At 51.1% G+C, this 16,638-nt stretch overlaps 1 protein-coding gene and 1 long non-coding RNA gene across 7 annotated transcripts; one reads left to right on the top strand and one right to left on the bottom strand.

Moving 5' to 3' along the window:
* Positions 1-50: 50 nt before the first annotated feature.
* Positions 51-13,913, top strand: LOC135408516 (Golgi phosphoprotein 3-like). Its single transcript, XM_064643640.1, is given in 6 exon segments — positions 51-66; positions 1,714-1,781; positions 1,784-1,899; positions 8,243-8,374; positions 9,461-9,575; positions 13,483-13,913. Coding segments are annotated over 5 exon segments (855 nt in total). The 5' UTR covers positions 51-66; positions 1,714-1,720.
* Positions 13,914-13,940: 27 nt separating this feature from the next.
* Positions 13,941-15,477, bottom strand: LOC135408517 (uncharacterized). 6 transcript variants are annotated; one of them, XR_010427659.1, is made up of 5 exons: positions 15,253-15,477; positions 15,104-15,181; positions 14,535-14,887; positions 14,248-14,463; positions 14,050-14,182 (listed from the first exon to the last, which is right to left on the bottom strand). It is a non-coding gene; the product is annotated as an uncharacterized LOC135408517 (long non-coding RNA). The 6 variants fall into 6 exon arrangements; XR_010427660.1 differs by lacking the exons at positions 15,104-15,181; positions 15,253-15,477 and adding an exon at positions 13,941-14,018 and having other exon boundaries at positions 14,117-14,182; positions 14,535-15,035; XR_010427661.1 differs by lacking the exons at positions 15,104-15,181; positions 15,253-15,477 and having other exon boundaries at positions 14,015-14,051; positions 14,117-14,182; positions 14,535-15,035.
* Between the last annotated feature and the right edge of the window lie 1,161 nt (positions 15,478-16,638).

Raw genomic sequence — 16,638 nt, forward strand, 5'->3', positions numbered from 1 at the left:
GGGAGCGGTGAGGGGGGATGAGGGGACACCGGGAACGGTGAGGGGGAACGGGGGACACCGGGAACGGTGAGGGGGATGAGGGGACACCGGGAGCGGTGAGGGGGATGAGGGGAATGGGGGGGACACCGGGAACGGTGAGGGGGATGAGGGGAGCGGGGAGACACCGGGCACGGTGAGGGGGGATGAGGGGACACCGGGAACGGTGAGGGGGATGAGGGGAGCGGGGGGGACCCTCCGGGACGGGTGAGGGGAACGGGGGCACCGGCGGACTCGGGAGGGGGCCAGGAGGGGTGGGATGGAGCCGGGACAGAGCCGGGGTTGGGGGGGTGGGATGGAGCCGGGACAGAGCCGGGGTCGGGGGTGGGATGGAGCCGGGACAGAGCCGGGGTCGGGGGGGTGGGATGGAGCCGGGACAGAGCCGGGGTTGGGGGGGTGGGATGGAGCCGGGACAGAGCTGGGGTCGGGGGTGGGATGGAGCCGGGGCAGAGCCGGGGTCGGGGGTGGGATGGAGCCGAGGGCGAGGGGTGGGATGTAGCTGATGCCCCCCCGCCCTGTCCCGGTGCGGGACTCGCCTCTCCCGGGAACGGGCGAGCCCCGGGGCGAAGGGGGCGAAGGGACCGTGTCCGCTCCAGTCCCCCGGCCGGGTCCCGTCCAGCGGCCGCTCCCTGTCAGCTCCTCCTGGGGAAGGGGGGCTGGAAATCCCCGGGTGGAAGGGACCGTGTCCCCGTGTCCCTTGGCTCTGCCCCCTGGGCGCTGGGTTTGGGGGCTGGGTTTGTGTCGGGGTCTGGGGTTGGCTCTGGGTCAGGGTCTAGGTTTGGGTTTTGGGTCTGGATCAGAGTCTAGGTTTGGGTTTGGGTCTGTATCTAAGTCTGTGATGGTCTGTGTTTGGGTTTGGGTCTCTGCTTGGAGTCTCTGTTTGGGGTCTGGGTTTGGGTCTGGACTTGGCTGTGTTGGGGCTCTGGCTCTGTGTTGGGTCTGGATCTGGGACTGGCTTGGCTCTGGATTTGGCTCTGGGTCTGTGTTTGGCTCTGGCTCTGGGCTCTGGTGTCGGGGTCTGTGTTGGGTTTGGGTCTGGCTTGGAGTCTCTGTTGGGGTCTGGGTCGGGTTTGGGCTCTGGCTCTGGTCTGTGTTTGGGCTCTGGCTCTGGGCTCTGGGTCTGTGTTTGGGCTCTGGCTCTGGGCTCTGGTCTGTGTTTGGGCTCTGCTCTGGCTCTGGTCGGAGTTGGGCTCAGGGTCTGTGTTTGGCTCTGGCTCTGGGCTCTGGCTGGTCTTTGGCTCTGGCTCTGGCTCTGGGTCTGTGTTTGGGCTCTGGCTCTGGGTTTGGGCTCTGGCTCTGGGCTCTGGCTCTGGGCTCTGGGTCGGGGTTTGGCTCTGGCTCTGGGCTCTGGGTCTGTGTTTGGGCTCTGGGTCTGGGCTCTGGCTCTGGGCTCTGGGTCGGGGTTTGGGCTCTGGGTCGGAGTTTGGGCTCTGGGTCTGTGTTTGGGCTCTGGCTCTGGGTTTGGCTCTGGCTCTGGCTCTGGCTCTGGGCTCTGGGTCGGGGTTTGGGCTCTGGCTCTGGCTCTGGTCTGTGTTTGGGCTCTGGGTCTGTGTTTGGGCTCTGGCTCTGGCTCTGGCTCTGGGCTCTGGGTCGGGGTTTGGGCTCTGGGTCAGGGTTTGGGCTCTGGCTCTGTGTCCCAGCCCTCTGCCCGCCCCTGACCCTGCCCGTGTGCAGCAGCCGGGCCATGACGACGCTGACGCACCGGGCACGCCGGGGGGAGCCGGGCAGGGGCTCGGACAGGAGGCCGGCCGGGAGGAGGACGGAGCCGCGGACAGAGAGCCTGAGGAGGAGCCCGACGACTCCAAGGACATCCGGCTCACCCTCATGGAGGAGGTGCTGCTGCTGGGGCTCAAGGACAAGGAGGTGACTTTGGGGGGGTCCTTTGGGGGGTGGGTGATGCCCTGGGGATGTCCATGAGCAGCAGGAGGGGTGGGATAAGCTCCTCTCCAGTAAAGCCACCCTGCTGGGAATTAGGGAATCATGGAATGGGTTGGGAGGGACCTTAAAGATCATTTCTTCCATACCCTGACACCTTCCACCAGACCAGGTTGCTCCAAGGGGGGACACCGAGCCCCCTGACCCACTGGGATCCTCTGGGATCCTCTGGGATCCTCTGGGATCTGCCAGGACCAGCCACAGTTGGTGGGACAAACCAACAAGGAGTAAAACACCTTCTTGTCACAGCCCTGAGATGGGGTTGGAATTTTATTTATTTAATTTATGGGCCTTGCTGTGCTTTAGTTCGTGGGTTTTGCAGCAATTTCTTGGAATCCTGGAATGGTTTGGGCTGGAAGGGACCTTAAAGCTCATCCAGTGGACACCTTCCACTAGACCAGGTTGCTCCAAGGGGGACACAGGAGCCCCCTGACCCACTGGATCCTCTGGGATCCACTGGGATCTGCCAGGACCAGCCACATTGGTGGACAAACCAACAAGGAGTAAAATGCACAAGCAACACCCTGAGCTGGGTTGGCACTTCATTTATTTTATTTATGGCCTTGCTGTGCTTTAGTTCGTGGGTTTTACACCAATTCTTGGAATCCTGAATGGTTTGGGCTGGAAGGGACCTTAAAGCTCATCAAGCCCTGGGCAGGGACACCTTCTGCTCTCCCAGGCTGCTCCACCCTGGCCTTGGGCACTTCCAGGGATGGGACATCCCTGGAATAACCTGTGCCAGGGGCCTCCCCAGCCTCCCAGGGAAGGATTCCCTCCTCCCATCCAATCTAAACCTGATTTCCTTTGGTTTCCTTGCCCAAAGCCCCTTTGTCTGAGGGCTCTCTGGGGACTCCAGGAGGGGTGGGAGTGTCTGTGCTGGGCTCTCCTCACCCCCTGGGCAGCAGAGCTGGTTATTCCAGTGGAATAACCTGGGAATCCCTCCTGTTGGAAGGGGATCCCGGTGCCATGGGATTGGTTTGTGCCTGTCAGCTGCAGGAACGTGTTTGGCAGGGGAGGAGATCCCCGGGTTGGGTTCCCTGAGCCTTGTCCTCGTCCCGTTGTGGATCAGTTTTGGGGGAACCCTTGGGGGTGAGGCTCTGGCACAGGTTGTTCCACGGCTGCCTCATCCCTGGAAGTGCCCAAGGCCAGGCTGGAGCAACCTGGGATGGTGGGACTTGTCCCTGCCCGTGGTCCTGCTGATCTTTAAGGTCCCTCCCAACCCAACCCGTTCCAGGATTCCAGGATTCCATGGGGCTGCTCTTCCTGAGCAGGAGAAGCCAAGCAGGAGCTTTTTGGGGTGGCAGTGGCAGAGCCTCCAGCACAGACCTTCCCAGCTCCAGGAGCACTCCTTGGCCAGGCTGGGCTGGATTATCTCGGAGGCCTTTTCCAACCTCAGTAATTCCATGATTCTGTGCTCTCCTGGGTCTCTGTGGTTCCCGTGTCCCACCCCCAGGAGCTGTGCTCATCCCAGCTGGTGTCAAACCCCCTCCTGGAGTTCAGTCCAGCTCCTCTGGGCTGGGATTGAGCCCCTGGGAGGTGCCTGAGCTTCCCTTCCCAGCTCTCCTGGGCTGCTCCGAGCTGTCCCGGGGAGCTGGAGGGGCCCAGGATGGAGGGAACTGCGGGTTGTGAGGGGGAGAGAGGGTTGTGAGGGTGACAGAGGGTTGTGAGGGGGAGAGAGACCTGTGAGGGGGACAGAGACCTGTGAGGGGGACAGAGGGCTGTGAGGGGGACAGAGGGTTGTGAGGGGGAGAGAGACCTGTGAGGGAGACAGAGGGTTGTGAGGGGGACAGAGGGTTGTGAGGGTGACAGAGGCCTGTGAGGGGACAGAGGCCTGTGAGGGGGACAGAGGCCGTGCCTGCCCTGCCTCACAACCCCAGCTGAGCTCTGGGACCCGCAGAGCCGGGGAGGAAGCGGCAGGAGAGCAGGAACAGGGAGCAAATCAAATATTTGAGAGTGTGGGGCCGTGTCCTGCCCCGTTCCTGGGCCGTGTTTGGTGTTCTTGGCTCGCTGGATTCCTCCTGGGAACGGCCCTTCAGCCACCAGGAAGTTGGGAGAGCACAAGAGATTAAAAGAAAACCACCTTGGCACTCTTTTATTTTTTTTTTCCCCCTCTCCATCCTGTCCTTCCACATTCCTCCTGGAGAGCAGAGGCAGCACAGCCCTGGCTGCAGCTTTTCACGCCTCAGGTTGTTTCTCTCTCCTGCTTTGGTGACCTGAGGCTCAGGAAAAACAAGGCAATTTTTGCCCAAATTCCTTATTTTCCAATGATTTCCTTGTTTAAAGTCCACGTGGGAGAGCCCCTGGCTGGAGCCCAGCCTGGCTTTTGGGACCAGGGGCTGGAAGTCACCCAGCAGTTTAATTTTATACCGGTTTTAATGTTTTTTTCCTGGGGTTAAAACGCCCTCCAGGGCAGTGAAGTGAGACTCCAGGTCAGGCTGACACCTCTTTTTTCCTGGAGAACTCGCCTGGAAAAGGGAAAGCAGGAGGGCAGGGATGAAAGGTGGCTTTGTCCTCCCTCACAAGGAAGTGGAGAAGGCAAATAAAGGCTTGGAGTGTCTTTTATGGCTCCCAGGGCTGGGCCAGGCCCAGTGTCCAGATGCTCTGAGCAAACAGACGCCCTTGGGGGCTGGAAAAGCTTCCCTGGGGCAGGGCTGGGAATTCCCAGCCTGTTTCCCTTGGGAATTTCCTCTGGCTGGAAGCTCCTGGTGGGTTTTGGAGCTGCCCTTGCTCTTCCCCACCCGGGGGAAGAGCAGCAAGAAGGGAATTTCCCCCTGGCTGGGGCAGTTTGGGGGGTGTTGGTGTCCCCAGAGTGGGACTTTGCATCCCACTGGGATCACCAACCCCATCCCAGCCCCATCCCAACCCCATCCCAGCCCCATCCCAACTCCATCCCAGCCCCATCCCAACTCCATCCCAGCCCCATCCCATCCCATCCCAGCCCCATCCCAGCCCCATCCCAACCCCATCCCAGCCCCATCCCAGCTCCATCCCAGCCCATCCCAGCCCATCCCAGCTCCATCCCAGCTCCATCCCAATCCCAGCCCCATCCCAGCCCCATCCCAGCTCCATCCCAGCTCCATCCCATCCCCATCCCATCCCCATCCCAGCCCCATCCCATCCCCATCCCAGCCCCATCCCATCCCCATCCCAGCCCCATCCCAGCCCCATCCCAGCCCCATCCCAGCTCCATCCCCATCCCATCCCATCCCAGCTCCATCCCCATCCCAGCTCCATCCCAGCTCCATCCCAGCTCCATCCCAGCCCCATCCCAGCTCCATCCCCATCCCAGCTCCATCCCATCCCAGCCCCATCCCAGCTCCATCCCAGCCCCATCCCATCCCATCCCAGCCCATCCCATCCCATCCCAGCCCCATCCCAGCTCCATCCCATCCCATCCCCAGCTCCATCCCATCCCCATCCCATCCCCATCCCAGCCCCATCCCAGCCCCATCCCAGCCCCATCCCAGCCCCATCCCAGCCCCATCCCCATCCCAGCTCCATCCCAGCCCCATCCCAGCTCCATCCCATCCCATCCCAGCCCTGCAGAGCCTCTCCCCAGGCTCGGGCTGCGCCCAGAAATCCCAGGAAAACTGCTCCCTCTCAGTGAAACAGTTTGAATTTGTTCTGATCAGGGGATAAAAAACAAGTGGAAGAAGGGAAGGGAAGGTTTGGGAAGGGAAGATAAGATTGGGGAAGGGCAGGTTTGGGAAGGGAAGGTTTGGAAAGGTTTGGGAAGGTTTGGGAAGGGAAGGTTTGGGAAGGTTTGGGAAGGGAAGGTTTGGGAAGGTTTGGGAAGGTTTGGGAAGGGAAGGTTTGGGAAGGTTTGGGAAGGTTTGGGAAGGTTTGGGAAGGGAAGGGAAGGTTTGGGAAGGGAAAGGGAAGGGAAGGGAAGGGAAGGGAAGGTTTGGGAAAGGAAGGGAAGGTTTGGGAAGGTTTGGGAAGGGAAGGGAAGGGAAGGGAAGGTTTGGGAAGGGAAGGTTGGGAAGGGAAGGGAAGGGAAGGGAAGGGAAGGGAAGGGAAGGGAAGGGAAGGGAAGGGAAGGGAAGGGAAGGGAAGGGAAGGGAAGGGAAGGGAAGGGAAGGGAAGGGAAGGGAAGGGAAGGTTTGGGAAGGGAAGGGAAGGGAAGGTTTGGGAAGGGAAGGTTTGGGAAGGGAAGGTTTGGGAAGGGAAGGGAAGGTTTGGGAAGGGAAGGGAAGGTTTGGGAAGGGAAGGTTTGGGAAGGGAAGGTTTGGGAAGGGAAGGGAAGGTTTGGGAAGGGAAGGGAAGGTTTGGGAATGGAAGGGAAGGTTTGGGAAGGGAAGGTTTGGGAAGGGAAGGGAAGGTTTGGAAGGTTTGGGAAGGTTTGGGAAGGTTTGGGAAGGGAAGGGAAGGGAAGGGAAGGGAAGGGAAGGGAAGGGAAGGGAAGGGAAGGGAAGGGAAGGGAAGGGAAGGGAAGGGAAGGGAAGGGAAGGGAAGGGAAGGAAGGGAAGGGAAGGGAAGGTTTGGGAAGGGAAGGGAAGGTTTGGGAAGGGAAGGGAAGGGAAGGGAAGGTTTGGGAAGGTTTGGGAAGGTTTGGGAAGGTTTGGGAAGGGAAGGGAAGGGAAGGGAAGGGAAGGGAAGGGAAGGGAAGGGAAGGGAAGGGAAGGGAAGGGAAGGGAAGGGAAGGGAAGGAAGGGAAGGGAAGGGAAGGGTAGGGAAGGGAAGGGAAGGGAAGGGAAGGGAAGGAAGGTTTGGGAAGGGAAGGGAAGGGAAGGATTGGAAGGGAAGAGAAGGGAAGGTTAGGGAAAGTTTGGGAAGAGAAGGTTTGGGAAGGGAAGATAAGATTGGGGAAGGGAAGGAAAGATTGAGTATGGGAAGGAAGGGTTGGGGAAGTGAAGGAAAGGTTGGGGAAAGGAAGGTTTGGGAAGGGAGAGGCCACCTGGGCTCCAATTGCTCCAAACTGGGCTCAGCTCTGGGAAAGCAGCAGCTGAGTGTTGTTAAAGCCCAGGGAACAGGGATTTCCCTCCCTGGGCTCTCCTGTCCAGGGGGTTATTCCTTCCTGCTGCCAGCTCTGATCCCTCTGGCTCCACTTTTAGCCCCATGGAAGTGGGAATGGGCTGTTCCCTCCCTTCCTGCTGCCGCCTTTTCCGTGTCTGACCCCCTTTATCCCACTCTCCCTCTTCCCTGGACCCAACCAAACCAATTCCTGCTTCCTGGGGGTATTTCCCAGCCCTCTGCTCCTTCTTTTTGCCAAACCTTTCTCCTCTGGAGCTCCCACCCCTCGGGATGAGCCCCTGGGCCACGGCAGGGCCGGAGATCCGAGCTTGGGGCAGGTTTGGAGGAGCAGATCCGGGCAGGAGCAGCCCCAGGGCAGCGACCCCGGCCCCAAAATGCTCCCAAAATGTGTGTTCCCACCCTTCACCCCTGCCTGGGAATCCCAGGAGTCTGGGAATGGGTGTGGTGAGGGTGGGAAGGACTGGGATTGCTCATCCTGGAGAAAGGAAAGCTCTGGGGTGACCTCGCTGTGCCCTTCCAGCACCTCCAGGAGCTGCAAAAAACATGGATAGAGACTATTCCCAAGGGCCAGGACAAGGGGGAATGGCTTCCAACAGGGTTAGGTGTTCCCAGCAGAGTGGATCCCTCTTTTCTCCCTCTTCCCAGGATTTTTCAGTCCTGGAATTTTTCCCTCCCCGGTTCTGGGCAGAGCAGATCCCTCTTTTCTCCCTCTTCCCAGGATTTTTTCCTCCCCGGTTCTGGGCAGAGCAGATCCCATTTTTCTCCCTCTTCCCGGGATTTTTCGCTTCCCAGGATTTTTCACTGCCTGGGATTTTCCACTCCCTGGTTCTGGGCAGAGTGGATCCCTCTTTTCTCCCTCTTCCCGGGATTTTTCACTTCCCAGGATTTTTCCCTCCCTGGTTCTGGGCAGAGCAGATCCCTCTTTTCTCCCTCTTCCCGGGATTTTTCCCTCCCTGGTTCTGAGCAGAGCAGATCCCTCTTTTCTCCCTCTTCCCAGGATTTTTCCCTCCCTGGTTCTGAGCAGAGCAGATCCCTCTTTTCTCCCTCTTCCCGGGATTTTTCCCTTCCTGGTTCTGGGCAGAGCTGCCCGCGGGGGCAGCAGGGAAGTTCCGGAATTCCTCAGCGTTCCCAGGAGTTTTTGGGGCAGGCAGTGGGATCCTGGGGCTGCCGAGTGGGGAAATCCCTCCATAATTGGCGGGGAAATCCCTCCCTGCGGAGGGAGCCGGGAGCGGGTGTGCGGAGCTCCCTCTCCCGCCGCTCCTTCCCGTTTTCCAGCCGCTCCTGCCGCCTTTCCCAGGGCTACACGTCCTTCTGGAATGACTGCATCTCCTCGGGGCTGCGCGCCGGGATCCTCATCGAGCTCGCCCTGCGCGGCCGCATCCGCCTGGAGCCGCTGGCCCTGCGCAGGAAACGGCTCCTGGACAGGAAGGTCGGGGTGGGATTGGGATTGGGAGGGAGCTGGGATGGGGATGGAGGTGGGATTGGGATGGAGGTGGGATGGGATGGAGCTGGGATTGGGATGGAACCGGGATGGGGATGGAGCTGGGATTGGGATGGAACCGGGATTGGGATGGAGCTGGGATGGGGTGGAGCTGGGATTGGGATGGAACCGGGATGGGGATGGAGCTGGGATTGGGATGGAGCTGGGATGGGGATGGAGCTGGGATGGGGATGGAGCTGGGATGGGGATGGAGCTGGGATTGGGATGGAGCTGGGATGGGGATGGAGCTGGGATGGGGATGGAGCTGGGATTGGGATGGAGCTGGGATGGGGATGGAGCTGGGATGGAGCTGGGATGGGGATGGAGCTGGGATTGGGATGGAGCCGGGATGGGATGGAGCTGGGATGGGGATGGAGCTGGGATTGGGATGGGTTTGGGATTGGGATGGAGCTGGGATGGGGATGGAGTCGGGATTGGGATGGAGTCGGGATGGAGCTGGGATTGGGATGGAGCCGGGATGGGATGGAGCCGGGATGGGATGGAGCCGGGATGGGATGGAGCTGGGATTGGGATGGAGCTGGGATTGGGATGGAGCTGGGATTGGGATGGAGCTGGGATTGGGATGGAGCTGGGATGGGGATGGAGCCGGGATTGGGAGGGAGCCGGGATTGGGATGGAGCTGGGATGGGGATGGAGCTGGGATGGAGCTGGGATGGGGCCAGGATGGAGCTGGGATTGGGATGGAGCCGGGATGGAGCTGGGATGGATTCCTGTTTTTTAAGGAACGATGCTTTTGAAGGAATGATGTGTTTTTCAAGGACTGATGTTTTCGAAGGAGTGATGTCTTCAAGGAATGATATCTCTTTAAGGAATGATGTGTTTTTGAAGGAATGATATTTTTGAAGGAGTGATATTTTTGAGGGATGATATTTTTGAGGGATGATGTTTCTGAAGGAGTGATGTCTCTGAAGGAGTGATGTCTCTGAAGGAGTGATATCTTTGAAGCAGTGATATCTCTGAAGCAGTGATGTTTCTGAAGGCACACCCAGCCCAGGTGTCCCTCTGTCCCTGCAGGTGCTGCTCCAGTCGGACACTCCCACCGGGGACGTTCTGCTGGACGAGACCCTCCGGCACATCAAGGCCACCGAGAGCCCCGAGACCGTCCCCACCTGGATCGAGCTGCTCACGGGTAGGACCAGGGAAACCAGCACCACCCACTGCCTCTGCACCCCCTGGAATGGGCAGGGCTGGCACAGCTGGGTCTGGGGGCAGGGAATCACAGAATCAATCACAGAATCAATCAGGGAATCACAGACTCGATCACAGGATCAATCAGGGAATCACCAAATCAATCAGGGAATCACCAAATCAATCAGGGAATCACAGAATCGATCAGGGAATCACAGAATCGATCACAGAATCAATCAGGGAATCACAGAACTGATCAGGGAATCACAGAATCGATCAGGGAATCACAGAATTGATCAGGGAATCACAGAACTGATCAGGGAATCACAGAATCGATCAGGGAATCACAGAATCAATCATAGAATCAATCAGGGAATCACAGACTCGATCACAGGATCAATCAGGGAATCACCAAATCAATCAGGGAATCACAGAATTGATCAGGGAATCACAGAATTGATCAGGGAATCACAGAACAGGGAATCACAAAACTGATCAGGGAATCACAGAACTGATCAGGAAATCACAGAATTGATCAGGGAATCACAGAATCAATCACAGAATCACAGAATCAATCACAGAATCAATCAGGGAATCACAGACTCGATCACAGGATCAATCAGGGAATCACCAAATCAATCAGGGAATCACAGAACTGATCAGGGAATCACCAAATCAATCAGGGAATCACAGAATCGATCAGGGAATCACAGAATCGATCAGGGAATCACAGAATCGATCAGGGAATCACAGAACCAATCAGGGAATCACAGAATAGATCAGGGAATCACAGAACTGATCAGGGAATCACAGAATCAATCAGGGAATCACAGAATCAATCAGGGAATCACAGAACTGATCAGGGAATCACAGAATCAATCAGGGAATCACAGAATCAATCAGGGAATCACAGAATTGATCAGGGAATCACAGAATCAATCAGGGAATCACAGACAATATCAGGGAATCAGAGAATCAATCAGGGAATCACAGACTCGATCACAGAATCAATCAGGGAATCACAGAACTAATCAGGGAATCACAGAATCAATCAGGGAATCACAGAATCAATCAGGGAATCACAGAATCAATCAGGGAATCACAGAATAGATCAGGGAATCAATCAGGGAATCACAGAACCAATCAGGGAATCACCAAATCAATCAGGGAATCACAGAATCAATCAGGGAATCACAGAATCAATCAGGGAATCACAGAATTGATCAGGGAATCACAGAACAGGGAATCACCAAATCAATCAGGGAATCACAGAACCAATCAGGGAATCAGACAATCAATCAGGGAATCACAGACTCGATCACAGAATCAATCAGGGAATCACAGAACTAATCAGGGAATCACAGAACCAATCAGGGAATCACAGAATCGATCAGGGAATCACAGAATCGATCAGGGAATCACAGAATAGATCAGGGAATCAATCAGGGAATCACAGAACCAATCAGGGAATCACAGAACAGGGAATCACCAAATCAATCAGGGAATCACAGAATCAATCAGGGAATCACACAATCGATCAGGGAATCACCAAATCAATCAGGGAATCACAGAATCAATCAGGGAATCACAGGGAAAACCCTCCAGGATCATCCCATTATATTTTATATATAATAAAGGATACATAAATATGTATTAATATATATTAATATTATATATTAATATATATATCTAAAATTTTTATATTAATATATAAATATTTATTATATAGATATAGATTTATATAATGTATAAAAATATAATATATAAAATATATAATATATAAAATATATAATATTATATATTATATATTATTATATATATTATACATATATTTTATATTATATATTATAATATATTATTATAATATTATATATATTATGTATATTATATATATTATATAAGATATATAGATATTTAGATGTAATATAGATATTTAGATATAATATATATTTTTATATATATTAAATATATATAGTATATATTATGTTATATAAATTTATATTTTATATATATAATATACATAATTATAATTCTCTATATATTTTTGATATAATATAAATATAATATATATTATATTAGATATAATATAATATATTATATAAAAATATATATTTTATATAAATATATATTTTTTGATATAATATAAATATTATATATATTATATATAATATTTATATTATATCAAAAATATAGAGAGAATTTATGTATATATAATATATATTTATATTATATATTTTTAATGTATTTATATATAATATATTATAATATATCTATTTATGTATAATATATATAATATTTATATTGTATCAAAAATATATAGAGAATTTATATATATAATATATATTTATATTCTATATATTTATATATTTATATATAATATATATTTTTATATGTAATATATTATATCTGTTTATATATAATATATATTTATTTTATATCAAAAATATATTTAGAATTTATGTATATATAATATATATTTATATTATATATTTTTATGTATTTATATGTAATATATATTTTTTATATAATATATTATATTATATGTATTTATGTGTAATATATATAATATTTATATTATTTCGTAAAATATATAGAGAATTTATATATATAATATATATTTATATTATATATATCTATATATTTATATATAATATATATTTATATTCTGTATTTTTAATGTATTTATATATAATATATATTTTATATATAATATATATTTTTATATATTATATATATTTTTATATATAATATATATTATATGTATTTATATATAATATATATAATATTGATAATTTATAAAAAATATATAGAATTTATTTACATATACTATATATTTATATTTTATATTTTTATATGTTTATATATAATATATCTATTTATATTTAATATATTATTTCTACATAATACATATAATTTTTTATATATTATATATTTTATATATTATATATTTTATATACATAATATATATAAAATATGTATTTATATATCTAAAATTATATATTAATATATAAATATTTATTATATATAGATATATATTTATATAATATATTTAAAAGTAAATATAAAAATATGTTAAATTTATATTTAATAAAATATATTATATATATTTCTATATAAAATATATATTTTATATAGGTAATATATATAAAATATATATTAATGTGTATCTAAAATTCTATATTAATATATAATTATTTATTATATATAGATATATATTTATATAATATATTTAACAGTAAATATAAAAATATGTAAAATTTATATATATAATATATATTAAATATATAATATAAATATATTTTTATATAATATATTATATATAATATAAATATATTTTTATATAATATATATTATATATATAATATAAATATATTTTTATATAATATATATTATATATAATATAAATATATTTTTATATAATATATATTATATATATAATATAAATATATTTTTATATAATATATATTATATATAATATAAATATATTTTTATATAATATATATTATATATAATATAAATATATTTTTATATAATATATATATAATATAAATATATTTTTATATAATATATATTATAATATAAATATATTTTTATATAATATATATTATAATATAAATATATTTTTATATAATATATATATAATATAAATATATTTTTATATAATATATATTATAATATAAATATATTTTTATATAATATATATTATAATATAAATATATTTTTATATAATATATATTATATATATAATATAAATATATTTTTATATATTATATATTATATATATAATATAAATATATTTTTATATAATATAAATGTATTATGCATATTTATATATAATATATATATTTTTTTTCTCTCTATAAAATATATCTATATAAAACCATCTCTGCCCTGCTGTGCGTGCCCAGGTGAGACGTGGAACCCGTTCAAGCTGCAGTTCCAGCTGCGGAACGTGCGGGAGCGCCTGGCCAAGGCTCTGGTGGAGAAGGGGATCCTGAGCACGGCCAAGCAGAACTTCCTGCTCTTCGACCTGACCACGCACCCGGTGCTGGACGGCGCCGAGAAGCTGCGGCTGCAGCGGCGCCTGCGGGAGAGCGTCCTGGAGCGCTGGGCCCGCGATCCCCGGCGCCTGGAGCCGCGCACCCTGGCCCTGCTGGTGCTGGCCCACTCCTCGGACGTGCTGGAGGCCGTGTTCGGGGGGCTGGCCCAGGACAGGTACGAGCTGGCCATGGCCAGGGCCCGCGGCCTGCTCGACCTCGACCCCGAGCTGGAGGCGGCCAAGGCCCGCGGCGGCTCCGAGATGATCTGGGCCGTGCTGGCGGCCTTCAACAAGGGCTGAGGGACCTGCTGGGGGGAGAGGGACTCTGGGGAGCACCCTGGGACACGGGCTGGGGCCTCGGCCCATGAGGACATCCCCAAATTGTACTGGGGAGCCCCTGAAAACCTCCTCACACTGCTCTGGGGAGCCCCTGAGAACCTCCCCAAATTGTACTGGGGAGACCCTGAGAACCTCCTCACACTGCTCTGGGGAGCCCTGAGAACCTCCCCAAATTGTACTGGGGAGCCCCTGAGAACCTCCCCAAATTGTACTGGGGAGCCCCTGAGAACCTCCCCAAATTGTACTGGGGAGACCCTGAGAACCTCCCCAAATTGTACTGGGGAGCCCTAAAAACCTCCCCAAACTGCTCCAGGGAGACTCAGACCCTACAAACCTCCCCAGACTGCAGTGGGGAGACCCTGAGAACCTCCCCAAACTGCAGTGGGGAGACTCAGACCCTAAAACCCTCCCCAAAGTGCAGCGGGGAGCCACTGAGAACCTCCCCACACTACTCTGGGGAGACTCAGACCCTACAAACCTCCTCAAAGTGCATCAGGGAGCCCCTGAACACCTCCCAAAATTGTACTGGGGAGCCCTAAAAACCTCACCAAATTGCTCCAGGGTGACTCAGACCCTACAAACCTCCCTAAAGTGCAGCAGGGAGCCCCTGAGAACCTCCCCACACTGCTCTGGGGAGACTCAGACCCTACAAACCTCCTCAAACTGCTCCGGGGAGCCCCTGAAAACCTCCCCACACTGCTCTGGGGAGACTCAGACCCTACAAACCTCCCCAAAGTGCAGCAGGGAGCCCCTGAAAACCTCCCAAAATTGTACTGGGGAGCCCCTGAAAACCTCCCCAAAGTGCTCCGGGGAGATTTGGCCCCTAAACAACCCCCAAACTGCACTGGGGAGCCCCTGAGAACCTCCCCAAACTGCACTGGGGAGACTCAGACCCTACAAACCTCCCCAAACTGCTCCAGGGAGCCCCTGAAAACCTCCCCAGACTGCACTGGGGAGATTTGGCCCCTAAAAAAAACCCCTAAAGACATGGAGGAGCCTCGGGCCCTAAAACCTACCAAATGACATCTGGGAGCCCCTAAAAACCTCCCCGGACTGCACTGGGGAGACTGAGCCCCTGAGAACATCCCAAAAAACATCTGGGAGCCCCTACAAACCTCCCCTCACTGCTCTGAGACTCAGACCCTAAAAACGTCCCCACACTGCTCTGGGGAGACTCAGACCCTAAAAACCTCCTGAGAAGACATTGAGGAGCCTCAGCCCCTGAAAACCTGCCCAAATTACATCAGGGAGACTCAGCCCCTAAACAAACCCCAAACTGCATCAGGGAGCCCCTAAAAACACCCCCCAAACTGCACTGAGGAGACTCAGACCCTGAAAACACCCCCCAAACTGCTCTAGGGAGATTCAGCCCCTAAAAAACCCCTAAAAAAGACACCGAGGAGCCTCAGGTGCCCCAACCAACATCTGGGAGCCCCTAAAAACCTCCCCAAACTGCCTCGGGGAGCCTCAGCCCCTACAAACCTCCTCAAACTGCTCTGGGGAGCCTCAGCCCCTAAAAACACCCCCCAAAACTGCATCAAGGGGCCTCAGCCCCTAAAAACACCCCCCAAAACTGCATCAAGGGGCCTCAGCCCCTAAAAACACCCCCCAAAGCTGCCTCCTGGGGGGGGCTGAGGGCTGGGGAGGGGCTCAGGGGACCCTCCTGGGGTGAGGAGGGGGTTTAGGGACCCTCTTGGGGTGAGAAAAGGGTCCAGGGGACCCTCTTGGGGTGGCCTGAGGTTTGGGAGGGGGTTTAGGGGACCCTCCTGGGGTGGAAGAGGGGTCAGGGGACCCTCTTGGCATGGGAAGGAGGTTTAGGGGACCCTCTTGGGGTGAGAAAAGGATTCAGGGGACCTTCTTGGGGTGGGGAGGGATTATGGGGACCCTCCGGTGGAAAAGGGGTTTAGGGGACCCTTCTGGGCTGGGAAAAGGGTTCAGGGGACCCTCCTGGGGTGGGAATGGGGCTTAGGGACGCTCTTGGGGTGAGAAAAGGGTTGAGAGGGGGTTCAGGGGACCCTCCTGGAGTGAGAAGGGGATTTAGGGACCCACTTGGGGTGGAAAAGGGGTTCAGGGGACCCTCCTGAGGTAGGAAGGGGGCTTAGGGGACCCTCCTGGGGTGAGAAAAGGGTTCAGGGCACCCTCTTGGGGTGGGAAGGGGGTTCAGGGGACCTTCCTGGGGTGGGAAAAGGGTTGGGAGGGGATTTAGGGGACCCTCCTGGAGTGAGAAGGGGATTTAGGGACCCGCTTGGCGTGGAAAAGGGGTTCAGGGGACCCTCCTGGGGTGGGAGGGGGCTCAGGGGACCCTCCTGGGGTGGGAGGGGGCTCAGGGGTGTCAGGCGGCTCCCCAGCCCGGGCCGTGCCCCCCCGGGGCCGAGTCCCCCCGGGGGGATTTTTGTCCAACAATTCCCCCTTTCCCCCCGTTTTTTCTCCTCCTGTAGTTCCCGTAAAACACTCGTTTCTCTGCAGCCCCGCGGGGTCTGTCGGTGTTTCGGTGGCTCAGGGGCGGCACCCCCGGGGGGGGTTTGGCGGCACTCGTGTCACGAGTTGTGATCGGTCTCAGCTGATGGGGTTGGGGGGGGTTCTCTGCCTCCAGGCGCTCCTGCCCCGCGCGGACGAGGCCGGGGGTGCTCCGGGAGCCTTTGCCCGGCGGGATCCCCCCGGATTCCCCCCGGGTTCGATGTCCTTG

This window comes from Pseudopipra pipra, unplaced genomic scaffold (genome assembly GCF_036250125.1).
Source record: "Pseudopipra pipra isolate bDixPip1 unplaced genomic scaffold, bDixPip1.hap1 HAP1_SCAFFOLD_500, whole genome shotgun sequence".
Taxonomy (NCBI): Eukaryota; Metazoa; Chordata; class Aves; order Passeriformes; family Pipridae; genus Pseudopipra; species Pseudopipra pipra.